Here is a 26,683-nt window from a genome sequence, read left to right as displayed (position 1 = left end):
GGAAGAGTCGATGAAGAGCAACGTTTGCATGTTATTTTTTCCTCGTTAGTATCGTGTTTTGTACCCCTGCCTGTCACGCGTTAGATCAGCGTTCAATTTCCCCACAAGGAGCCACAGGGTTTAACCCCCTGACCTTTTGCTTTTGATATATGTATAGCCTTTATGGCCACTTTTTTAATGTTTATTAGTAATTTCCTCGTTAGATACTCGGAACAATTAGGGGCCGGTGTGAAGTGGCCATTTGGCCTGTTTTGCATGTCACTGGTGATGGCATGTCCCTTTAAAGTTTAGACTACCCGTTACATTGTGGGTGGGATTTATGACGTGTTTATGGGTGTGTTTGGAGCTTAGATGCGTGTGCAGAAGTTTAGTTTTTAGATTAATTTGGAGAGACGATGGAGAATGTCAATCCTTCGACCATGTCAATGTTACGGAGACACGGGGAGTTTTGTAATGTTTAAAGTTGCAAGTTGGAATTCAAGGAAGATTGCAGTAAAGTCGGAAGAAATGTGGATGTATCTTGCTGTTTACCATTAACAATAAAGCATTTATTCAACAAAAGACTATGTGTTGAAGTTTTATGAGTGAAGACGCTCTGAAGGTCTCTGAGGAAGCTTGCATGCGTATAGAAGATATTCCCCTTATCCATTCTCATCCAAATAGTGGCTAGAGAATTTGTTTCTCGATAGATAAGAAAAATCTGCCGCTTCACCGATGTTGGAGGAGTTCAGAACCAGGGGCCACCGTTTAAGAATAAAGAGTAAACCATTTAGAATGGAGACGAGGAAACACTTTTTCTCACGGAGAGTTGTGAGTCTGTGGAATTCTCTGCCTCAGAGGGCGGTGGAGGCAGGTTCTCTGGATGCTTTCTAGAGAGAGCTAGATAGGACTCTTAAAGATGGTGGAGTCAGGGGATATGGGGAGAAGGCAGGAACGGATTACTGATTGGGAATGATTAGCAATGATCACATTGAATGGCGGTGCTAAAAATTTTTGTCTAGTTAAATGTAGTGTTGGTGTTAATACTGGTTTTAAATGTGTATATGTGGGGGGCGGGGGCAGGGGGAAACTGTTTGAAATCTCTTCCCTGTCTGGGAGACCCGACCTTTTCCCTGTCGGGTCTCCGTTGTCATTGGGGTCTAGCACCGTGGAGCGGCCTCCAGCCTGAACGACCCGAGGGCTCGGGAGACTGCGAGCTGCGGACTACTCACCATCGTGGGGCTGGCCGGCCTCGGAACGTGGGGAGCGGTGGTGATTCACTGCTGCGACTCGACTCCTGGGGCTCGGAGGCTCCAGCAACGCAGCCGCAGGTCCGGTGGACTGGGACATCGGGAGCTCGCGGGTACGGGGAGAGAGACCGCTTCCCGGAGCTCCCGCAACGCGACTTCTCCAGCCCGTGTTGCGAGTTTGGAACGACCCGGAGGGGGGACATACATCGCCCGGCACGGCTTCATGGCCGTGGGACATTCCAGCGCCACCGGGGTTTCAACTTCGAGACTTTTAGACCTGGAGCGGGGCCGAAAATCGCCCGGTATGGCCTAAAATGGCCGTGGGATTTATCATCGCCCGCCTGGGGCTTGGATATCGGGAGAGACATGGAGAACAGGGGAGAGAAAAGACTTTGCCTTCCATCATAGTGGATCCACTGTGATGGATGTTTGTGTGAATTAAATTGTGTGTACGTCTAGGAATTGTCTTTGTTTGTATGGCTGTGGAAACAGAATTTCGATTGAGCCTCACTGAGGCTCAAATGACAATAAATTGTATTGTATTGTATTGTATTGTATTGTGTTGTATTGTATTGTATTGTATTGACATGAATTGAAACTTCAGGGTTGAGTTGCTTGTTAGTGGAAGCAACCAAGGAGTTTATGTTATGGCTGCTATTTTCATGCTCAGGGAGTAGAGCTGGAGGTGGCGCTGCTAGTTCTGGGTTCTTGCTATCAGCAGCTTCATGTTTTAACCCGTGTACAGACTGCCTTGGGTGTGATCGGATTCGACAAGTACGCCAACATTTTGAGAAATGATTTCTTCTTTTGCAAAAATGGCATATTTTTCCTAGAGCAAAGCAAAATTTGCGGTCTGCAGGGTGCGAGCCGCCACAGTTAGAACACTTTCCAATAATCTTTGAGATTGTCGAGATGATGAGTGGGGTTGTGAGCGCTGGTTACGGTAGGAAGTGTCGGTAGCATCAACATGGTATGAGGAATGCGGTCCGGGTCCCAATGACCTGGTGTGAGGGGTCATCATCTTATTAATACGACAAGCATGTTCAGCTCGGGCAAGTATCAGTTCAGTATCACAAAGTAATTCAGCGCATACTTTATCACTGAGAATTCCACCCATAGTCTGTGGGCCGAGCATCAAAAATGTGTATAGAAATCAATTTTCGTGACCCAAGTCACCAAACTACATGAAATTTTCCACAGATTTAGATGAAATATAATTGAGAAGGAAGTCATAAATCTAATTGACAAAAGTTGCACATTAATTAATTAAACTTATTAGAAAATGAGATCGGGAAAATAAGCACTTTCTAGTGGCCAATGCCCACCTTTGGCTCGAGAGTCTTCGGAGAGGAGACGAAAGAAGGAAATGTCAGGCAAGCTGATTCAGTGCGATGCTTGCAGTATGTGGGAGGTCAAGGACACCACTAGTGCCTCTGGCTGCTACAAATGCGAGAAGTGCATCCAGGTAGAGCTCCTGAAAGGCCGTGTTGGGGAATTGGAGAAGCAAGCGGATGACCTCCGGTTCGTCCGAGAAACAGAGTCGTTCCTCGACAAATCCTACAGTACGATTGTTACACCTAAGGTACTGGAAGAGAGAAGGTGGGAGACAGTGAGAACGGGAGGGAAGCATGGAATGCCAACGTCCCCGGGTGTTGTACCTCTTGTGAACAGGTTCACCCACTTAGAAGCTGTCGGGACAGAAGAGGTGTTTACACTGGGCGGCGGACTGGCTTGTGATGCGAATAGGGCTGTTGAGCCAAAACCAAAAAGGCCTAAGGCAGGCAACGCCATTGTAGTGGGAGACTCCATTGCGAGAGGTACGGACAGGGGTTTCTGCGGCAACAGACGGGATGCGAGGATGGTGTGCTGCCTTCCTGGTGCCAGGATCCAGGATGTCACGGACAGAGTGCAGAAAATCCTCAAGGGCGAAGGTGAACATCCGGAAGTGGTAGTGCATGTCGGCACAAACGATGTCGGAAAGAAGGGGATGAATATTCTGCAGCGTGACTTTAGAGAGCTCGGAAAAATGCTGAAAAGCAGGACCTCCAGGGTTGTTATCTCCGGTTTGCTTCCAGTTCCTCGTGCTGGCGAGAGCAGGAACAGGGAGATACGGGACCTGAACGTGTGGCTGAGGAACTGGTGCACGGGGCAGGGATTTCGATTCTTAGATCACTGGGATCTGTTTTGGGGTAAGGGGGAACTGTACAAAAGGGACGGATTGCATCTTAACAGGTGTGGGACCAGCATTCTGGCAGGCAGGTTTGCCACTGCTACACGGGTGGTTTTAAACTGAATAAGGGGGGTGGGGTGTCGAATGGGATAATGGAGGATGGAGTTAAAGGGAAAGGGTTTCTTAAATGTGTGAGCGTAGAGACAGAGGGGTGTAAAATGAGGGCAGAAGCAATAGGTAGCAAGGTGAAAAGTAAAAGTGGCAGGCCGGAAAAACCAGGGCAAAAATCAAAAAGGGCCACTTTTCAACATAATTGTATAAGGGGTAAGAGTGTTGTAAAAACAAGCCTGAAGGCTTTGTGTCTCAATGCAAGGAGCATTCGTAATAAGGTGGATGAGTTGAATGTGCAGATAGCTACTAATGACTATGATATAGTTGGGATCACGGAGACATGGCTCCAGGGTGACCAAGGCTGGGAGCTGAACATCCAGGGATATTCAATATTCAGGAGGGATAGAGAGAAAGGAAAAGGAGGTGGGGTAGCGTTGCTGATTAGAGAGGAGATTAACGCAATGGAAAGGAAGGACATTAGTTTGGAGGATGTGGAATCGGTATGGGTAGAGCTGCGAAACACTAAGGGGCAGAAAACGCTGGTGGGTGTTGTGTACAGGCCACCTAACAGTAGTAGTGAAGTTGGAGATGGTATCAAACAGGAAATTAGAAATGCGTGCGACAAAGGCAAAACCGTTATAATGGGTGACTTCAATCTACATATAGATTGGGTGAATCAAATTGGCAGGGGTGCTGAGGAAGAGGATTTTTTGGAATGTATGCGGGATAGTTACCTAAATCAACATGTAGAGGAACCAACGAGAGAGCAGGCTATTTTAGACTGGGTATTGAGTAATGAGGAAGGGTTAGTTAGCAGTCTTGTTGTACGTGCCCCCTTGGGCAAGAGTGACCATAATATGGTTGAGTTCTTCATTAGGATGGAGAGTGACATTGTTAATTCAGAAACAATGGTTCTGAACTTAAAGAAAGGTAACTTTGAGGGTATGAGACGTGAATTGGCCAAGATTGACTGGCAATTAATTCTAAAAGGGTTGACGGTGGATATGCAATGGAAGACATTTAAAGACTGCATGGATGAACTACAAAAATTGTTCATCCCAGTTTGGCAAAAGAATAAATCAGGGAAGGTAGTGCATCCGTGGATAACAAGGGAAATCAGGGATAGTATCAAAGCGAAGGATGATGCGTACAAATTTGCCAGAAAAAGCAGCATACCGGAGGACTGGGAGAAATTCAGAGACCAGCAGAGGAGGACAAAGGGCTTAATTAGGAAAGGAAAAATAGATTATGAAAGAAAACTGGCAGGGAACATCAAAACTGACTACAAACGTTTTTATAGATATGTGAAAAGAAAGAGATTAGTTAAAACAAATGTAGGTCCCTTGCAGTCAGAAACAGGTGAGTTGATCATGGGGAACAAGGATATGGCGGACCAATTGAATAACTACTTTGGTTCCGTCTTCACTAAGGAAGACATAAATAATCTGCCGGAAATAGCAGGGGACCGCGGGTCAAAGGAGTTGGAGGAATTGAGTGAAATCCAGGTTAGCCGGGAAGTGGTGTTGGGTAAATTGAATGGATTAAAGGCCGATAAATCCCCAGGGCCAGATAGGCTGCATCCCAGAGTACTTAAGGAAGTAGCTCCAGAAATAGTGGATGCATTAGTAATAATCTTTCAAAACTCTTTAGATTCTGGAGTAGTTCCTGAGGATTGGCGGGTAGCAAACGTAACCCCACTATTTAGGAAGGGAGGGAGAGAGAAAACGGGGAATTACAGACCAGTTAGTCTAACATCGGTAGTGGGGAAACTGCTAGAGTCAGTTATTAAAGATGGGATAGCAGCACATTTGGAAAGTGGTGAAATCATTGGACAAAGTCAGCATGGATTTACAAAAGGTAAATCATGTCTGACGAATCTTATAGAATTTTTCGAGGATGTAACTAGTAGCGTGGATAGGGGAGAACCAGTGGATGTGGTGTATCTGGACTTCCAGAAGGCTTTCGACAAGGTCCCACATAAGAGATTAGTATACAAACTTAAAGCACACGGCATTGGGGTTCAGTATTGATGTGGATAGAGAACTGGCTGGCAAACAGGAAGCAAAGAGTTGGAGTAAACGGGTCCTTTTCACAATGGCAGGCAGTGACTAGTGGGGTACCGCAAGGCTCAGTGCTGGGACCCCAGCTATTTACAATATATATTAATGATCTGGATGAGGGAATTGAAGGCAATATCTCCAAGTTTGCGGATGACACTAAGCTGGGGGGCAGTGTTAGCTGTGAGGAGGATGCTAGGAGACTGCAAGGTGACTTGGATAGGCTGGGTGAGTGGGCAAATGTTTGGCAGATGCAGTATAATGTGGATAAATGTGAGGTTATCCATTTTGGTGGCAAAAACAGGAAAGCAGACTATTATCTAAATGGTGGCCGATTAGGAAAAGGGGAGATGCAGCGAGACCTGGGTGTCATGGTACACCAGTCATTGAAAGTGGGCATGCAGGTGCAGCAGGCAGTGAAGAAAGCGAATGGTATGTTAGCTTTCATAGCAAAAGGATTTGAGTATAGGAGCAGGTAGGTTCTACTGCAGTTGTACAGGGTCTTGGTGAGACCACACCTGGAGCATTGCGTACAGTTTTGGTCTCCAAATCTGAGGAAGGACATTATTGCCATAGAGGGAGTGCAGAGAAGATTCACCAGACTGATTCCTGGGATGTCAGGACTGTCTTATGAAGAAAGACTGGATAGACTTGGTTTATACTCTCTAGAATTTAGGAGATTGAGAGGGGATCTTATAGAAACTTACAAAATTCTTAAGGGGTTGGACAGGCTAGATGCAGGAAGATTGCTCCCGATGTTGGAGAAGTCCAGGACAAGGGGTCACAGCTTAAGGATAAGGGGGAAATCCTTTAAAACCGAGATGAGAAGAACTTTTTTCACACAGAGAGTGGTGAATCTCTGGAACTCTCTGCCATAGAGGGTAGTCGAGGCCAGTTCATAGGCTATATTTAAGAGGGAGTTAGATGTGGCCCTTGTGGCTAAGGGGATCAGAGGGTATGGAGAGAAGGCAGGTACGGGATACTGAGTTGGATGATCAGCCATGATCATACTGAATGGCGGTGCAGGCTCGAAGGGCCGAATGGCCTACTCCTGCACCTAATTTCTATGTTTCTATGTTTCTATTACACCATCGGCAGCCTATTTCCGTGTTGCAGTCCATTTAAACTATATATTATTATATCTATATTTACATATAAATATATAACGTAAATATGACTGTAATCATATATAATTAAGTATATTGATATCATATAAATAATATGATGAATATAATTTTGTGTTTTTTGAATTACACTGTCGCAGACGTCCTGCTCCTGAACCAGACTAATTAATGGGTGAGGGCAGTTCTTGTGGGTTCCTCCCTTTACTGAACCCCACTAACTGCCAGTGTGCAGAGTGGGGGTCACGGCCATAGTGGGACTGGGGCAGTTCCAGGCTGGGGACAGACCTGCAAGGAATCTTCCAGTCGCATTAATAGGAAATGTAATGAGACTGCCGCAGAGGTCCCAGGTTTTAAGGGCTCATGAACCTGCCCAATTAAAGGGTCAGGACAGATCCTCTGTGTTCCCCCATTTACTGAACCCCACTGACTGTCATAGTGGGGAAAGTGGGGTTAACAGCCATAGTGGGACTGGGGCAGTGCCAGGCTGGTTGACAGGCCTGTAAGAGACCTGTCTTATTTCTGATGTAAATGTCACGTCCTGACCAAGCTTTGAATGGTCTGATGTTTTACCCCCAGACTGGGTTTATTCCGCTCCCCTGTGAGTTTGTAACGTTATTTATCTCAATTTTACCCCAGAGGTTTATTCAAGATTCAATAGAGTTTATTGTCATGTGTCCCAGATAGGACAATGAAATTCTTGCTTTGCTTCAGCACAACAGGATATAGACGGCATGAATACAGAACAGATCAGTGTGTCCATATACCACGTGAATAAATAAAACAGATAAAGTGCAAATAAACTGATAATGGGCTGTTAATGTTCAAAGTTTTGTTTGAGTTGAGGTCAATATCCTGATGACTATGGGGTTTGTATTTTGTTCCCCTGTGTGTTTATAACATTATTTACCTCAGTTTTCCCACATACTGGGTTTATTCCGCTCCCCTGTGTGTTTATAACATTATTTACCTTAGTTTTCCCACATACCGGGTTTATTCCACTGCCTGTGTGTTTATAACATTATTTACCTCAGTTTTCCCCCAGACCGGGTTTATTTAGCTCCCCTGTGTTTATAACATTATTTCCTGTATTATACTGTATTATAACATTATTTACTGTCACTGTATGTCATGTTGTTACGTGGGAGGAGCAGCAAGGCAAATTTTTTGTACAATACAATACAATACCTTTTATTTGTCATTTGAACCTCACATGAGGTTCAAACGAAATTTGGTTTCTGCAGCCATACAAAAAAAGAACCAAGACACACACCAACACAATTCAATTTACATAAACATCCATCACAGTGAGTCTCCTCCTCACTGTGATGGAAGGCAAAGACTTGTCTCTCCCCTGCTCTCCATTCCTCTCCCGAAGTCAAGGTCAAAGCCCCCGGCGGGCGCTAGCAAGTCCGCGGCAATTTACAGCCGCGCCGGGCGTTGTAAGGCCCCCCTCCAGGTCACTCTCAACCCCGCAATTCGGGCGGGAGAAGTCGCCGTTGCCGGTACCCCGCAAAGCGGTCTCCCACCGGGGACCCGCGAGCTCCCGGTGTCACCATCCACTGGAGTCGGGTCGCAGCAGCTCGCCCCCGCAGCTCCCCAGCTCCACAGGCTCCGTGACTTGAGCCCCCAGGTCGCTCCGGTTGGAGGCCGCTCCACGGCGCTAGGCCCCAACGGCAACGGAGACCCGACAGGGAAAAGAGAGAGCGAGATGTTTATAACGTGTTTTATCTCAGGACGCTGCTCCAGACGGTGAGTTTATATTATTGACCCGTTTTATTCCCCCAGACGTGTAGTTTATGTGGAGATTGACCTCAGCTCTCTCTCTCTCCCCCACATTTACCGGGTTTATTTATTTCGCTGATTCCGCTGCTGATTTATTTATTTATTTATAACCTCAATTATTGACCTGAGTGAATAAGAGGGTGAGTCTGGTTTATTTATAACGAGTTTGACCCCACACTGACCCCATGTTGACCCCATGTTGACCCCACACACACACGTGTACTGTAGATGATGTGTCATTGACCCCATGTTGACCCCACACACACACACGTGTGTTGTAGATGAAGGTACACAAAATTGCTGGGGAAACTCAGCGGGTGCAGCAGCATCTATGGAGCGAAGGAAATAGGCGACGTTTCGGGCCGAAACCCTTCTTCAGACTGATGGGGGGTGGGGAAAGAAAGAAGGAAGGAAAAAGGGGAGGAGGAGGAGGAGCCCGAGGGCGGGCGGATGGGAGGGTGGGAGGAGACAGCTAGAGGGTTAAGGAAGGGGAGGAGACAGCACGGGCTAGCCAAATTGGGATAATTCAATGTTAATGCCATAAGGACGCAAGGTCCCCAGACGGAATATGAGGTGCTGTTCCTCCAATTTCCGCTGTTGCTCACTCTGGCAATGGAGGAGACCCAGGACAGAGAGGTCGGATTGGGAATGGGAGGGGGAGTTGAAGTGCTGAGCCACCGGGAGGTCAGGTAGGTTATTGCGGACTGAGCGGAGGTGTTCGGCGAAACGATCGCCCAACCTACGCTTGGTCTCACCGATGTAAATCAGTGAGATGTGTTGTAGATGATGTGTCATTGACCCCATGTTGACCCCACACACACACACACGTGTGTTGTAGATGATGTGTCATTGACCCCCATGTTGACCCCACACATCCCGCTCATTTACATTATTTACCTCAGCTCCGTCTGTCCGCAGCGACGTCACCAACTGCCGCTTCTCCGCCGCCATTTTCATGCGGTCGATGGGGAGACTGGGCCCGGGCCGGCCATCTTGGTGAGGGCAGGTGAGGTCGGCGCCGCTGATTGGTCGTTTGCCGGTGGCCATCTTGGTGAGGGCAGGTGAGAACGGCGCCGTTGATTGGTCGGATGCCGGCGGCCATCTTTGTGAGGGGTTGATGCCGGCCATCTTGGTGAGGGCAGGTGAGGTCGGCGCCGCTGATTGGTCGGATGCCGGCGGCCATCTTGTTAGGGTCCCGCCGTTCAAGACGCCATCTTGAGAAGGTACCAAAGGGCCACACATTTGTGTCCATTGTCCCCTCTATACCTGTCTTGTCCACTCACCTGTCCAATGGTCTTAGTTTACAACTCTTCACCCACCAGTGCCCATTTGACTTACTTTAGCTGGGAAAGTACATCTGGGACCCGTAAACACTCAGCATAGGAGCACCGCAAGGCTGCGTACTCTCACCTCTCCTCTACGCTCTCTACACCAACGACTTCACCTCCACAGACACCTCTGTCATTCAAGCTTCTCACGTTTGTGGACAACACAACCCTGATTGGACTGAGTAGGCATACAGCCCTTGCTGTCTCCTCCCCTTCCTTAACCCTCTAGCTGTCTCCTCCCACCCTCCCATCCGCCCGCCCTCGGGCTCATCCCCCCTCCTCCCCTTTTCCTTCTTTCTCCCACCCCCCATCAGTCTGAAGAAGGGTTTCGGCCCGAAACGTCGCCTATTTCCTTCGCTCCATAGATGCTGCTGCACCCGCTGAGTTTCCCCAGCAATTTTGTGTACCCTGATTGGACTGATCCAGGATGGGGAGGGATCGGCCTACAGACAGGAAGTGTCACAGCTGGCATCCTGGTGCCGTAGCAACAACCTGGAGCTCAATGCTCTTATGACAGTGGAATTGATTGTAGACTTTAGGAGAGCTCCCCCTCCCCTCACCCCACTCACCATCAACAACACCACAGTCACATCTGTGGAATCTTTTAAGTTCCTGGGAACCATCATCTCCAAGGACCTTAAGTGGGGGGCTACCATCGACTCCACAGTCAAAAAGACACAATAGAGGATGTACTTCCTGCAGCAGCTGAGGAAACACAATCTGCCACAGGCAATGATGGTCCAATTCTACACGGCCATCGTAGAATCTGTTCTCACCTTCCCCATCATGGTCCGGTTTGGCTCAGCCACCAAGCACAACACCTGGAGGCTGCAGCGAATCGTCCGATCAGCAGAGAAGGTTATTGGATGCAACCTTCCCTCCATTGATGAACTGTACACTGCAAGGACCAGGAAGCGAGCGGGTAAGATCATCTCTGACCCTCTCACCCTGGCCACAAACTCTTTGAATCACTTCCCTCTGGAAGGCGACTCTAGACTGTCAAAGCAGTTTTTTATCCATGAGTAGTTGCTCAACTCAACAGCCAAAAATCTGTAGCCTCCCTTTGATCTGGTATGTTATTGGTTCACATGCTTGATCAATGGTGTTTTATCATTAATGTCTTATTGTTAATAATGTTTCGTGTTTTCTGAGTCATTCATAACTGCCACTGAATGTGATGTTGTTACTTGTGGGCAGAGCATCAAGGCAAATTCCTTGTATGTGAATATTTGGCCAATAAACTTACTTACATATTGAAACATGCAAAAGAGGAGCAGGAGTGGATTATTTGACACTTTGAGCCCGTTCCGTCATTCAACACAACCTTCTCTGTCAACCCCATATTACAATTCTCTCCCTATAATCATTTATGCCATTTGTGTAAAAACAAAACTATCCCCTACTTAACTGGATTCAGTTACTTGTCATCTACCACTTTTTCCGTGGGGTGAATTTTAAAGGATCACTATATTCAGAATGAAGACATTTTTCTACACCTCAGCCCTTCAGGTCTTAAGTCTGCGACCCCTTGTTCTAGATCCTCTAGTCGCCAAAAACATTCTTACATATGGAGTTTGTCTCATTTTGTTTGATTTAGTGAGGTCCCGTTCAAGTCTTCCAAACTCCAGTGACTAATGGCCCAGTGGCTCCTCCTCTCCTCACACGTTAGCCCTGCCACTCCAAGAATCAGTCTGGTGAGCTTTGGCTGAATTCCTGCTGTGGCAGGAAAACCCTTTCTCGGGTAAGGAGACCAAAACAGCACACAAGGGGTGTTCCCAGGAATATCCTGTAATATGGCAACAAGACATCTTGTTACTGTACTCAAAAACTCCAGAAGAGAAGAGCAACAAATATCACTTGCCTACTTACTGCATGCTGCATCACATGTCTGCTTTCAGTGATTAGTGCGCAAAGACGCAGATATCTTTATCAACATTTCTGAATTAATCACAATTCCCATAGTTCTCAGTCTTTCTGCTTTTTCATCAAAACAGCAAGTTTATCCACAATATTATGGATAGCAGATGCATGGAGGGACATGGGTTAGGTGCAGGCAGTTGGACTGGCTCAGATAGACAACTTGATAAGCATGTATGTAGCAATGTTACAAAATTTTGAGATTTAAAAAATCAAGTCTGCAATTTATCCCATCAGATAAAGCATAAAAATACGTTTAATTTGACACCTAATTCACTTTCATATCTCAAGTATTAAAAAAGTTATGGCCATTTTCATACTCGGAAATTAGCATCTTGTTCGCTATTGCTTTTCTATGGACATAACAAAAAAGCTGTGATCGTGGACAGTCAAAAGCCCATAACTTTCTTAAAAATTAAGAGAACTGAATGAAATTTTCAGTTATCATAGATTGAAGCATTCTGAAACAAATATAAAACAATCTTACTTGGATGACCTGAAATTAAAGCATATAATTAGTTAGTTATCCAATTGTAGCTAATTCCAAACTTCAATTACTAGATCTAAACATCTATCCATTTCTTAAGAATAGATTAACATTTTTAAATAGCCTAAGTGTCCAAATAACATTCACACAATAATTCGGAATATAACATAATGTTTAAATCTCACTTCATGGGTATATAGGCCAAATGGAAGGAATTTAATGTTTAATACCTGTAGATTAATGGCCATTTAAATCAGCTTGCGAATGGGATTAACTTGAACGGGACCATTTAGAACGTTCAGATGCAGTAATTTTAGTCCCCCATATCTGCAGCAAATAGACTGCCGGTTGTTCGGGGGGAAAGATCACCGTTTCGCAACTTAAAATGTGAATTAAATACATCTTAAGCAACACTTTTATAAATTAAAAATAAACTACTTTCTTTTACCTGGTCCTGTATAAAATCCGTCCCAGTTTTCTGCATTGACGGCTTCAGAAGCTGCTTTTAAAATCACTCCTGCGATTAACTTGTCGGGTACATTTAAAAAAAAAAACACACAGAACGGCGGTAGGAACGATTCTTTAGCAAAATCTTGCACTCCAACAAATATAATTCAGGACCAGGCCAACTCTCGGACACCTCCTCCTACTTACCCCTGGACCATGACCCCACTGACGAGCACCAGGCTACCATTTCTAGCACCATCACCGACTTCATCAATTCCCACGCCCTACCTGACCAAGCCTCCAAACTCATCGTTCCCCAGCCCCGCACGGCCCGTTTTTACCTTCTCCCCAAAATCCACAAACCCGGCTCTCCCGGCAGACCCATTGTCTCAACGTGTTCGTGCCCCACCGAACTCATCTCCACATACCTTGACTCCATCCTATCCCCCTTGGTCAAATCCCTCCCCACCTATGTTCTAAACACCTCAGACACTCGCCGCCGCCTCCACGCATTCCACTCTCTGGGCCCTCACCCCCTCATCTTCACCATGGATGTCCGGTCACTCTACACCTCCATCCCCCACCAGGATGGCCTCAGAGCCCTCCGGTTCTTCCTCGACCAGAGGAGCAACCTATACCCAGCCACTGACACTCTCCTCCGCTTAGCGGAGTTGGTCCTCACCCTCAATAACTTTACATTTGACTCCTCCCATTTCCTCCAAACACAAGGCGTAGCTATGGGCACACGCATGGGCCCCAGCTACGCCTGCCTCTTTGTCGGGCACGTTGAACAATCCTTGTTCGAGACGTACCAGGGCCCCATCCCCGACCTCTACCTCCGTTACATTGACGACTGCTTTGGTGCCACCTCCTGCACCCACACACAACTGACTGACTTCATCCACTTCACCACCAACTTCCATCCGGCACTCCAATACACCTGGACGATTTCCGACACTTCCCTACCATTCCTTGACCTCACCATCTCCATCGCAGGGGACAGACTCCTGACCGACATACATTACAAACCCACTGACTCACATGGCTATCTGGACTACACGTCTTCCCACCCTGCCCCCTGTAAAGACTCCATCCCCTACTCCCAATTCCTCCGCCTACGCCGCATCTGTTCCCAGGATGAGACATTTCATACCAGGGCATCGGAAATGTCCTCGTTCTTCAGGGAACGGGGATTCCCCTCCGCCACCATAGATGAGGCTCACACCAGGGTCTCATCCATACCCCGTAACACTGCTCTCTCTCCCCATCCCCGCACACGCAACAAGGGCAGAGTCCCTCTGGTCCTCACCTTTCACCCCACCAGCCGGCAAATACAACACATCATCCTCCGCCATTTCCGCCACCTCCAACGTGACCCCACCACTCGCCACATCTTCCCATCTCCCCCCATGTCTGCCTTCCGCAAAGACCGCTCCCTCCGCAACTCCCTCGTCAATTCTTCCCTTCCCTCCCGCACCACCCCCTCCCCGGGCACTTTCCGTTGCAACCGCAAGAAATGCAACACCTGTCCCTTCACCTCCCCCCTCGACTCCATTCAAGGTCCCAAGCAGTCGTTCCAGGTGCGACAAAGGTTCACCGGTATCTCCTCCAACCTCATCTACTGCATCCGCTGCTCTAGATGTCAGCTGATTTACATCGGTGAGACCAAGCGTAGGTTGGGCGATCGTTTCGCCGAACACCTCCGCTCAGTCCGCAATAACCTACCTGACCTCCCGGTGGCTCAGCACTTCAACTCCCCCTCCCATTTCCAATCCGACCTCTCTGTCTTGGGTCTCCTCCATTGCCAGAGTGAGCAACAGCGGAAATTGGAGGAACAGCACCTCATATTCCGTCTGGGGACCTTGCGTCCTTATGGCATTAACATTGAATTCTCCCAATTTGGCTAGCCCGTGCTGTCTCCTCCCCTTCCTTAACCCTCTAGCTGTCTCCTCCCACCCTCCCATCCGCCCGCCCTCGGGCTCCTCCTCCTCCTCCCCTTTTCCTTCTTTCTTTCCCCACCCCCCATCAGTCTGAAGAAGGGTTTCGGCCCGAAACGTCGCCTATTTCCTTCGCTCCATAGATGCTGCTGCACCCGCTGAGTTTCCCCAGCAATTTTGTGTACCTTTGAGTATAGGAGCAGGGAGGTTCTACTGCAGTTGTACAGGGTCTTGGTGAGACCACACCTGGAGTATTGCGTACAGTTTTGGTCTCCTAATCTGAGGAAATACATTCTTGCCATAGAAGGAGTACAGAGAAGGTTCACCAGACTGATTCCTGGGATGGCAGGACTTTCATATGAAGAAACTTACAAAATTCTTAAGGGGTTGGACAGGCTAGATGCAGGAAGATTTTTCTAAGGGGTTGGACAGGCTAGATGCAGGAAGATTGTTCCCGATGTTGGGGAAGTCCAGAACAAGGGGTCACAGTTTAAGGATAAGGGGGAAATCTTTTAGGACCGAGATGAGGAAAACATTTTTCACACAGAGAGTGGTGAATCTCTGGAATTCTCTGCCACAGAAGGTGGTTGAGGCCAGTTCATTGGCTATATTTAAGAGGGAGTTAGATGTGGCCCTTGTGGCTAAAGGGATCAGGGGGTATGGAGAGAAGGCAGGTACAGGATACTGAGTTGGATGATCAGCCATGATCATATTGAATGGCGGTGCAGGCTCGAAGGGCCGAATGGCCTACTCCTGTACCTATTTTCTATGTTTCTATGTAATACCGAACTCGCTTTTTATTCATCCATTGTCAAAATGAAATTGCTATCCGTTTTTTGGATTTAATTTGTAGAATACTGGGGAGAGATGGTGCCTCACAGTGCCAGAGACCGGGTTTCGATCCTGACCTCGGGTGCTGACTGTGTGGAGTTTGCACATTCTCCCAATGACTGCATGGATTTCCTCCAGGTGCTCTGGTTTCCTCCCATAGAATTAGAATTAGAATTAGAATTACCTTTATTGTCATTCAGACCTTACGGTCTGAACGAAATTTCGTGCCTGCAGTCATACATACAATAATACAATAATAAACAACAGTAAACACAAATTAACATCCACCACAGTGAGTCCTCCAAGCACCTCCTCACTGTGGTGGAGGGAAAAATCTTAGGGCTGCAGTCTCTTCCCTCCTCTTCTCCCTCTGCGCTGAGGCGATTCCCCACTGGGCGATGGTACAAACAGTCCCGCGGCTCACCGAACCCCGTAAACCCCGCAAATCCCATATCCCAAAGACGTGCAGGTTTGTAGGTTAATTGGCCTCTATAAAATTGCTGCCTAATGTGTCAGGACTGAGATAACATAGATCTAGTGGGAACGAATGATTGAAAGTCAACGTTGACTTTGTGGGCCAAAAGGCCTACTTCTATGCTGAATGTCTAAACTAAACTACATTTTTGAAATATAGGCCATGATACCTGAACAATAGGTACCAGTCTGTCTCTGCCATGCTAAACTGCAATCATCATTTCCCCATTACACAACTCAGGACTGAACCATCAGGCAAATGTACCTCTCAATCCATTTGGTGCTGAAATAAATAATTGAACATATCCTGGACGAGGAACCAGTTAACTTGCCAATAAGTAGGCACTTGCATAAATTACAGGTTGTCAAACATGTAATATATTAATTGCAATTAATGCCAGATTTAACAAAATTGCTGCAGCTCTCACCGCGTGATTAAACAATAATAGAATACCAATACTTTTGATGGTTTGATGATGTGGGAAGCTTTAAGGGCTTGTCCCACTAGGCGTCATATCAGTGTTGCCAAAAGATTTTGAACATTTCAAAATCCAGTGGCGACAAATAAAATGTTGATAACTTGAAAAAAACATCGCGCGTCATACGTCATCGTGCCGCATCACGCCGCAAATTGTTCGCTGATCTGATACGTCAGTCAATGATGCCGGCAGTTGCCGAAAAAATCGCCAAGTGGGACAGGCCCTTTACTGACATACATGGACTTTGCCCAAGCATTCAACCCAGCTGCAGACCAGTTAGAGGGCATAGCTTTAAGGCGAGAGGGCAAAGGTTTAAAGGAGATCTGAAGAGCAAGTGTTTTTTTTACGGAGAGAGCGGTGGGTGGTTTGTATGCACTGCCTTTATCCTATCCAAAAGTCTCTTAAATGCCATGATCGTATCTGCATCCATGCCACCTCTGGTTGGGGTGGTGATTGAAGTAGATATGACAGTGGCATTTCATAGGTTTTTGGATAGGAACATGGATATCCTAGAGATTGGAGGGACATGGGACACGTGCTGGCAGAGGAGGTTAGTTTATTTTGGCATCACATTTGAACATAGGACAGAAAGCCAGAACAGGCCCTTCAGACCAGAATGTCTGTGCCCAGAATGATGCCAAGACCAATTCTTATCTGCCTGTACATAATCCATATTCCTCTTTTCCCTACATATCCATATGCCTAACCAAATGTCTCTTAAATGCCACTATTATATCTACCTCAGCCACCACCCTTGGCAGCACGTTCCAGGTACTTACGACCTTCTGCTTAAACAAAAATTGCCCCGCACATCTCCTTTAAACGTTATCTCTCTCACCTTAAAGCTATGCCCTTTAGTTTTGATTTTTCCATCCTAGGAAAAAGGTCCTCACTGTCTACCCTATCTATGCCACTTATAATTGTATATACTTCTAGCAGGTCTCCCCTCAACGTCTGGAGTTCCAGAGAAAATGATCCAAGTTAATAATAATAATAATAATGGATGGGATTTATATAGCGCCTTTCTAATACTCAAGGCGCTTTACATCGCATTATTCATTCACTCCTCAGTCACACTCGGTGGTGGTAAGCTACTTCTGTAGCCACAGCTGCCCTGGGGCAGACTGACGGAAGCGTGGCTGCCAATCTGCGCCTACGGCCCCTCCGACCACCACCAATCACTCACACACATTCACACACAGGCAAAGGTGGGTGAAGTGTCTTGCCCAAGGACACAACGACAGTATGCACTCCAAGCGGGATTCGAACCGGCTACCTTCCGGTTGCCAGTCGAACACTTAGCCCATTGTGCCATCTGTCGTCCCAAGTTGGTCTAATCTTTCCCTTTAGCTAATACCTTCTAATCCAGGCATCATTCTGGTAAACTTCTTTGCAAAATCTCCTCATCCTTTGTGTAATGAGGCAACCAGAAATGTCCTCAATAATCCAAATATGGCCTAACCAAAGTCCTATAATCCTGCATCATACTTCCTGACTCTTGTACTCAATGCTCCAACCCATGAAAGCAGGCATACCATGTGCCTTTTTTACCACTCTATATACTTGTGTTGGCACTTTCAAGGAGTTATGGACTTGGACCCCAAGATCCCTTTCTACCTCCCTTTGTGGAATTAATTGCGGCAGATGGCTGTGGAATTTTGTCATTTTGTATTTTAAAGTCACAGATTGACAGATTCTTCATTAGTACAGGTATCAGGGGTTAAGGAGAGAAAGATAGATCAGCCATGATTGAATGGTGGAGTAGACTTGATGGACCGAATGGCCTAATTCTACTCCTAGAATTTATGAACCAATGTACATGAATGTTGTTTAGGGTCATGCTATTAACTCCATATTTTCCCCTTAATTATGATCTCCTGAATTCCAACACCTGACACTTGCTTAGATTAAACTCTATCTGCCATTTCTCCACCCATTTCTGCCGCTGACCCATATCCTGTTGTATACTTTGACAACCTTCCCCTTAGTCCACAACCCCAGCGTTCTTGGTGTTGTCGGCAAGCTTACTAAGCAACTTATCTACGTTTACATCCAAGTCATCAATATCTATCGCAAACAACAGAGGTCCCAGCACAGATCCCTGCCAAACTCCACTGGTCACAGACCTGTTCTGAATATTGTCCTTCCACCACGACTCTCTGTCATCTGTCAGTAAGCCAGTCCTGCATCTATACAACCAAGGCATGGTTAATACGAAGATAGACACAAAATGTTGGAGTAACTCAGCGGGACAGGCAGTATCTCTGGAGCGAAGGAATGGGTGATGTTTCAGTGCGAGACCGTTTTTCAGACTGACCCGAAACGTCACCTATTCCTTCTCTCCAGAGAAGCTGCCTGACCCGCTGAGTTACTCAAGCATTTTGTGTCTATCTTCGGTTTAAACCAGCAACTGCAGTTCCTTCCTACACAAGTCATAGTTAATTCTGTGAAACCAAACCTTCTGGACGTGAGGCTCACCGGTTTATAATTGCACGGATATTCTGGGCCGAGGGGCCTAATCCTGTGCTGCACTGTTCTACAAATAGAAGATAGACACAATATGCTAGAGTAACTCAGCAGGACAGGCAGCATCTCTGGAGAATAAATTACATTTTGGCTCGAGACCCTTCTTCAGACTGAGAGCCGGGGAGAGGGAAACTAGAGGTATGAAAAGGTGCAAAGAACAAATGAATGAAAGGTTTGAAAAGAACAAATCAAAGCCTGCACCGAAGATCAGGGAAAGGTGGAGCCCACAATGGTCCATTGTTGGCTGTGGAAAGGTTGATAATGAGGGGATACAAACAGTGAAACCAAGCGAGATGACAGTGAAACTAATAGGACGACTCGGGTGGAAGAGAGATGGAGAGAGAGGAAATGTGAGGGTTACTTGAAATTAGAGAAATCAAATGAATACTGCTGAGTTGTAAGTTGCCCCAGTGAAATATGAGGTGCTGTTCCTCCAATTTGTTATTACGTGTCATAAGGTCATAAGTGATAGGAACAGAATTAGGCCATTCGGCCCATCAAGTCTGCTCTGCCATTCAATCATCGCTGATCATGGCTGAGGTACAGTGAAAAGCTTTTGTAGCGTGCTACTCAGTCGGCAGAAAGACAGTATGTGAGTACAGTCGAGCCATTTGCAGTATATAAATGTGTTTAAGAAGGAACTGCAGATGCTGGAAAATCGAAGGTACACAAAAATGCTGGAGAAACTCAGCGGGTGCAGCACCATCTATGGAGCGAAGAAGATAGGCAACGTTTCGGGCATTTTTGTGTACCTGCAGTACATAGATGCATGATAAGGGAATAACGTTTAGTGCAAGGGTGGTAAAGAAAGCTTTTGGTATGCTAGCCTTTATAAATCAGAGCATTGAGTATAGAAGCTGGGATGTAATGTTAAAATTGTACAAGGCATTGGTGAGACCAAATCTGGAGTATGGTGTACAATTTTGGTAGCCCAATTATAGGAAGGATGACAACAAAATAGAGAGAGTACAGAGGAGATTTACTAGAATGTTGCCTGGGTTTCAACAACTAAGTTACAGAGATAGGTTGAATAAGTTAGGTCTTTATTCTCTGGAGCGCAGAAGGTTAAGGGGGGACTTGATAGAGGTCTTTAAAATGATGAGAGGGATAGACAGAGTTGACGTGATCAAGCTTTTCCCTTTGAGAATAGGGAAGATTCAAACAAGAGGACATGACTTCAGAATTAAGGGACAGAAGTTTAGGGGTAACATGAGGGGGAACTTCTTTACTCAGAGAGTGGTAGCGGTGTGGAATGAGCTTCCAGTGGAAGTGGTGGCGGCAGGTTCGTTGGTATCATTTAAAAATAAATTGGATAAGCATATGGATGAGAAGGGAATGGAGGATTATGGTATGAGTGCAGGCAGGTGGGACTAAGGGAAAAAAGTTGTTCGGCACGGACTTGTAGGGCCGAGATGGCCTGTTTCCGTGCTGTAATTGTTATATGGTTATATGGTTATAAGGTGAAGCCAGCAAAGTACGATCAAGGATAGTCCGAGTGGATTTAAAAAAATAAATGATTTTTATTCTCAGATGCTATTATCACAGTTTAAATTTGTAGGGAGGGTGTGGATGATCAGAGCAGGAGGCAGATGCTGACAGGGTCTACCTGCTACCATGGTCACCACTTTTCTCCATTTCATTTCCCTTCTGCTTATTCCCTGCCAATGAAAGCCGAACTCACTGGGCAGCCATTGTCACTGATGCCGAAGATCTGAAATAAAGACAGAAAATGTTGCAGATACCAGCCGGTGAGGCAGCATCTGTGGAAAAGAAACAAAAGCTAATGTTGTGGTTTGCAGATCAAAAGAACACAAAGTGCTGGAGTAACTCAGTGGTCAGGCTGAATCTCTGGATAGGTGACTTTTCGGGTCGGGACCCTTCTTCAGACTGATTGTGGGGATGTGCGGGGGGTGGGGGGAGGGGAAGAAAGCTGGGAGAGAGGAGATGCAGAACACACTGTGGCAGATAGTAGGTAGACACAGGCAAGAGGGGTATATTACCTGCAATGCTTAGTCCTGCCTCTCCTCTCTTCCAGCTTTCGTTCACCACACCCACCCTCCAAAATCAGACTGAATTGGGTCCCAACCCAAAACGTCACCTATCCATGTTCTCCCGAGATGCTGCCTGCCCTGCTGAGTTACTCTAGCACTTTGTGTCATTTTGTGTAAACCTGCATCTGCATTTCCTTGTTTCTACTCTATAGTTTGGATCCTCTGTCCCTTTTTTCAGTCTGAACCATTGCTCGTTTCTCTGCTCGTGAATGCTGTCTGATCTGCTCTACGTTTCCCATTGTGTCAGATATGTACTGAGTGCATCGTGAGAAGTGTAAGGCTAATTGAGAGTTGGAGATGACAAGGAGACAGGCTGCTCCTTCAGCTGTTAATGACACATTCAACACTCACGGAACAGTGCAGGAGGATAGGTTTATGCTGGGACTTCGGGAACCTGGGGGACAAATGTCCTTGAGTCATTCAGCACTGAACCACAGATGGATCTTTCAGAAGAGTACAATTAACATGCAATATAAATATAACACGTTAATTTGTATGCTTCAATAACACTTGTTAGCATTGATTAATTGAGAGTCCTATTATAAACGTTGCCTCTTACGGCTGAAGCTTCAGATCAGGTACCAAGCACTGCTATGTAATTGTGAGCTGGAAAACATAGCATTAGTGTTATGCACTGGTATGCTTGAGGAATCGGGTCACCTTGGGTTACACACGTACATTTCAGTCGCCCTTATATGAACAAAATTTAAAAATATATAATTTAATTCTATATGAAGCTGAAATCAGCTACCGTGATCTTTATTCTCCTTTTTCTATTGCATTAATGGTCCAATAATGCATTTTTCATAAGAATTTTTAACCCAGAATCTTTACATCATAAGCATGATTGTTTTATATATAATTCCGCCAAATGTTTCAAATTGGTCTGTATTGTCCATTTGCATTGTTTCATAAACACAAATGTTGACTCCATTACATGATATTTCAGTTGTGAACAAAACAGAGTCATGTCGTTATACATTGTGGAAACTGGCCCTTCGGCCCAACATGCCCACACCGACCAACGTGTCCCACCTACACTAGCCCCACCTGCCTGCATTTGGCCCATATCCCTCTAAACCTGTCCTCTCCATGTACCTGTCCACATATTTCTTAAACGTTGGAATAGTACCTGTCCCAACTACCTCCTCCAGCAGCTCGTTCCATACACTCACCACTCTATGTATGAAAAAGTTATTCCTCAGATGTCTATTAAATCTTTCTCCCCTCACCTTAAACCTATGTCCTCTGGTTCTCGATTCTCCTACTCTGGGCCAGAAACTCTATGCGTCTACACGATCAATTCCTCACATGATTTTGTACAGCTTATCCTCCTCCACTCTAAGGAATAGAGTTGCAGCCAATTCAACCTTCCCCTATAGCTCAGGCACACGCGTCCTGGCAACATCCTCATAAAAAGACATGCTTTACATTCTTGACGTAGACTTTGCCATTTGACTAAAATTGTGAATCAACATTGATATAAAATGCAGTTTCCATTTAAAAAATGCTGGGGAAATGATGCTTGTGGTCTTCAGAAAGCATGTGGCAGGAATCTGCTGGTATAACTCTGCTGCTTTGCACTGAGCCAAGTTCACAATTACTTCAGATCACAGCCAGTTTTGCCAAATCAATGCATTTCTTTTTCCAAGCAAAACCTTATTCCAATACTCTCAGTTGTCATGTTGTGGTAAAATAATGAGTGCATTATCACTTTCCAGGTTTAGTATGTGTTAGCTGCATTCGGAGATCAGCCAACTGTAGCAGGTTGCATTAAATCCAGGTCAATACTTGAAGCGTTGGAAATACTGATTCATATACTGCTATTCCCTCAGCCGTTCAGTCTCATTAGTGTGGATCAACGCTGCAGTCAGATCAATATAAGACAGGTGTCAACTTAACTCCCTTTTTTACACACAACTTACTATGCTGCAATCTACTTTTTTTTAGAAGACATTTGTGGTTAAGGTATAATGGGAACAGTTCCATTTGTTTGGTCACAATATTAGCTGAGGTCCAATTGCTCATGTTAATGAGGTGGGAGTGAAGTTATAGGCAAGAAGTCTAGCGATGGGGATATTTTCTGTAGCCCTTGCTGACTGTCATAGATGGGTCACTGTGTGAATAGTGTAAGATCCACAGGAGATCCTTCTTCCCTGTGGCTATCAAACTGTACAACTCCTCCCCCTTCTGTAGTGGGGTAGACTGACTCCCCTCTCCATCCCCCACGTCCCCAATCTTCGCACATCCCCAATCCTTTCCACTTGTCACTATTTCATGTTTCATGTATATTGTGTTTTATGGACTGTTGGCAGATCAATTTGGGATATATAAAGTTCTATCGTATCATTATCAAATTGTATCGTATGATGGTACTTGCATGTAGATTTTGACAGTGTACAGGTGGATTTTTATATTACATAGAATGTTTTAAAATGTACTTCATTGACTATAAGTTTCTCGACCAGTCTATTCCCACCTCAGATGCTGCCTGACCCATTGAGTTCCTCCAGTACTTGGTGTGTTGCTCATTCTTCCTTATAGTGTTGAATTCTATTCAATGACAATGATGGCATCAATGAGTTAATCAGCCAGAGGTTATTGAACTGACCTTGTGTGGTATCACAAGCAGGAGAGCATCTGTTCCTTACAATTCTGTATTTCTATGTAATCCAGGGATTTACTGCATCGTGTCATACAGCGTGGAAACAGGCCATTCTGCCCAACTTGCCCACGCTGACCAACATGCCTCTAAACTAGTCCCACATGCCTGCTTTTGGCCCTCTAAACCTACCTATCCATGTACCTGTCTAAATGCCTCATTGAGATAGTGCCTGCCTCAACTACCTCCTCTGGCACTTTGTTCCATACACCCACCACCCTTTGTGTAAAAAAAGTCATCCCTCAGGTCCTCCTCACCTTAACCCTATGTCTACTGATTCACGATTCCCTTACACTGGGCAAAAGACTACCTTTACCCGATCTATTCCTCTCATGATTTGGGACACCTCTGTAAGATCACCCCTCATAATCCTACTCTCCAGGGAATAAAGTCCTAGCTCTCTCAACCTCCCCCTAGAGCTCAGTCCCACGAGTCCTGTGTACTGTTGAAACTTCTGTAGATACTGTCCACAGGAAAATTAGATGAACATGCAGAAAAATGAAATAAACAAAAACAAAATATAAACATCTCAATTCTGGGCCTCTGCTAATCATCAGACAAAAGTAGCTCAGGACATGAGAACAAAGAGTCAATGAAGAAATAAGGCAGCACAGTGGTGCAGCAGGTAGAGCTGCTGCCTCACAGAGCCAGAGATTTGGGTTCGACCCTAACGTCGGTTGCTGTCTGTGTGGAGTTTGCACGCTCTCCCTGTGACCACAGGGGTTTCCTCTAGTTGCTCCAGACATATCCCACATCCCAAAGAAGGTGTGGGTTTGTAGGTTAATTGGCCTCTGTAAAAGAAATTGCCCTTAATGTGTAGGGAGAGGATGAGAAAGTGGGCTAAATAGTGTGACGATGATTGATGGTCGGGGTCACAGGGCCTGTTTCCATGCTCGAAACTCTAAACTAAACTAATGGGAATTGATGAGGTCACTTGATGAGGTCACGGGGGTCACAAGGGCGCATTGATGAGGTCAGGGGATAGTTGATGTGACAGTTACGTCCCTGCTCCAGCCCACAGTCACCTGGACGAACCATCAGTGAAGATGTGGAATGAAAATGTATTGCTTTCATTCTGGGCATGCTGTTTCTAATAGGCGGCTTGCCCAACTTCCTAAACCAGGACGACTGGGCTAACTGCTCGGGCAAAGCCCCCTGCTCCCTGGCCTTCCTATCGAACAATCCGCTCAGCCTGCGTTGCCCGAGTGCCACAGAAGTACCAGCAGGCTCTGTGTACTGGCAGTACCAGGACCTCAGCCAGCCTCAAGCCCAACCCAGCACCTTCATCACATCCGGGCACTTGACGGTGTACCAAGGGCCGATGGGCGATCTGGGAAGCCGAGCCGATCTACATCGAGGCTCCTTGATCATGGACACGGCGAAGACCTCAGACACGGGCCTGTACCTTTGTAAGTCGGCTAATTCCACCCTAGCCGCCTACCAGGTGGATGTGCAGGACTCGTCTCTGGTTTACGTGTCCCACCAAGGGCTGGGGGAGAGCATTCTGACAAACCAGACCCTGAGGGTGAACGTGGGCTCTTCCCAGCACATGGTCAAGCTCTACACCCGCTGGGGACCATGGCAGGAATGTAACCGGTGTAACGTAATCGGGGAGCAGAAGGTGATGGGCTTCTGTTACGCCAAACTTAGCTACACCGACAAGGACGAGGACGAGGACGAGGCACTGGAGGTGAATGGCATCACCTTGCCCTGCGGGCTAATGGAGCTATTCATTGGGCAGTCCTTGCCCCGGCGCGGCGCTGAGCTCCACTACCAATGGTGCCGCCAGCCGTGCAAGAAGGAGCAACAACCATTGGAGATCGCAGCCAAACTTCTGTTGCTGGAGATTGGCGAATGGTGGCGGTGGTGGTGTGGTCGGGAGCCTGTGTTCGACTGGATGGAGCCGCGTACAACTCTTGTGCAGTCGACGTACCACGGCATCCGTGACAACGCCCGGATGACATGCCCGGGGGCGTCGGTGTACACGCCCGTTCTATGGCAGCGCGACTCCACCTTTATCACCCAAGGTGGCAGCAGTGACGGGAGACACCGGCTGGTCGACGCCATGGGCGGCATGTATGAAATCAAAAGTGTGATGCCCTCCGACCGCGGCATCTACCGCTGCTGGGTGCATGGGCGTAGGGTTGCCTCCTTCCACATCGAGACGCCCGAGAAGCCAGTGGTGCACCGCCCCGTCAACCGGCGACTGCTCAGACGCGTAACAACCATCGTCGGCACGATCGCCATGGTCTTTATAATCAGCGCCGTGGTTGAAATATTACACACCTAGATCTTCGACTTCAACTGCCTCCTCAAGACCACATAAAGACCACGAGACATAGGGGCAGAATTAGGCCCATTTCTGCCATTCTATTGCGGCTGATTCATTTTTCCTTCTCTACCAAATTCTTCTGCCCTCTCCCCGGAATCTTTTATCATTAATAATCATTATCCATATCCCAAGGACTTGGCCTCTCATGCCCCAGGCCATGGATGACACAGCTGGGCTGCAGCAGCAGGGGCAAATGTGCAACTGGGCTGCGTTGGCTCCAGTGGAGCTGCAGTGTGAATAACATTGGTGCACGTGGGCTGCTTTAGGGAAAACAATCTGCTGCGTGATAGAGTGCCGACTGCATTGCTGCTGTGCCAGTGACCATGCTGCATTGGAGCACATTGGGAGCAATGCCACCACCTCCAGCGAGACTGGGACATGTATTGGAAGAATGGCACCCTAGGGAACTGAAAGAACTGCAGTGGCTGGTAAGATCGAAGGTAGACACAAAATGCAGCATCTTTGGAGAGGGGTCGAGACCCTTCTGATGTCAGGGGAGCGGATAGGTCATAAGGTCATAAGTACTCGGAGCAGAATTAGGCCATTCGGCCCATCAAGTCTACTCCACCATTCAATCATGGCTGATCTATCTCTCCCTCCTAACCTCATTCTCCTGCCTTCTCCCCATAACCCCTGATACCCACACTAATCAAGAATCGATCTATCTCTGCCTTAAAAATATCCACTGACTTGGTCTCCACAACCCTCTGTGGCAAAGAATTCCACAGATTCACCACCC

The 26,683-nt window shown here is 46.6% G+C and overlaps 1 protein-coding gene across 1 annotated transcript; it reads left to right on the top strand.

Moving 5' to 3' along the window:
- The first annotated feature begins 24,693 nt into the window (after positions 1-24,693).
- On the top strand, positions 24,694-25,902 carry LOC116978754 (protein FAM187B-like). Its single transcript, XM_033030058.1, has one exon. The coding sequence runs from the start codon at positions 24,694-24,696 to the stop codon at positions 25,900-25,902; it is 1,209 nt and encodes a 402-aa protein (XP_032885949.1).
- Positions 25,903-26,683: the final 781 nt, after the last annotated feature.

The sequence above is a fragment of the Amblyraja radiata genome, chromosome 11 (assembly GCF_010909765.2).
Source record: "Amblyraja radiata isolate CabotCenter1 chromosome 11, sAmbRad1.1.pri, whole genome shotgun sequence".
Lineage (NCBI taxonomy): Eukaryota > Metazoa > Chordata > Chondrichthyes > Rajiformes > Rajidae > Amblyraja > Amblyraja radiata.
The sequence above is the reverse complement of the archived record's forward strand: the minus strand, read 5'-3'. Positions and strand labels throughout refer to the sequence as shown.

What these genes read in the sequence shown, in the direction of transcription:
- LOC116978754 (XM_033030058.1), top strand. Translation starts at nt 24,694, where the DNA reads ATGCTGTTTCTAATAGGCGGCTTGCCCAACTTCCTAAACCAGGACGAC.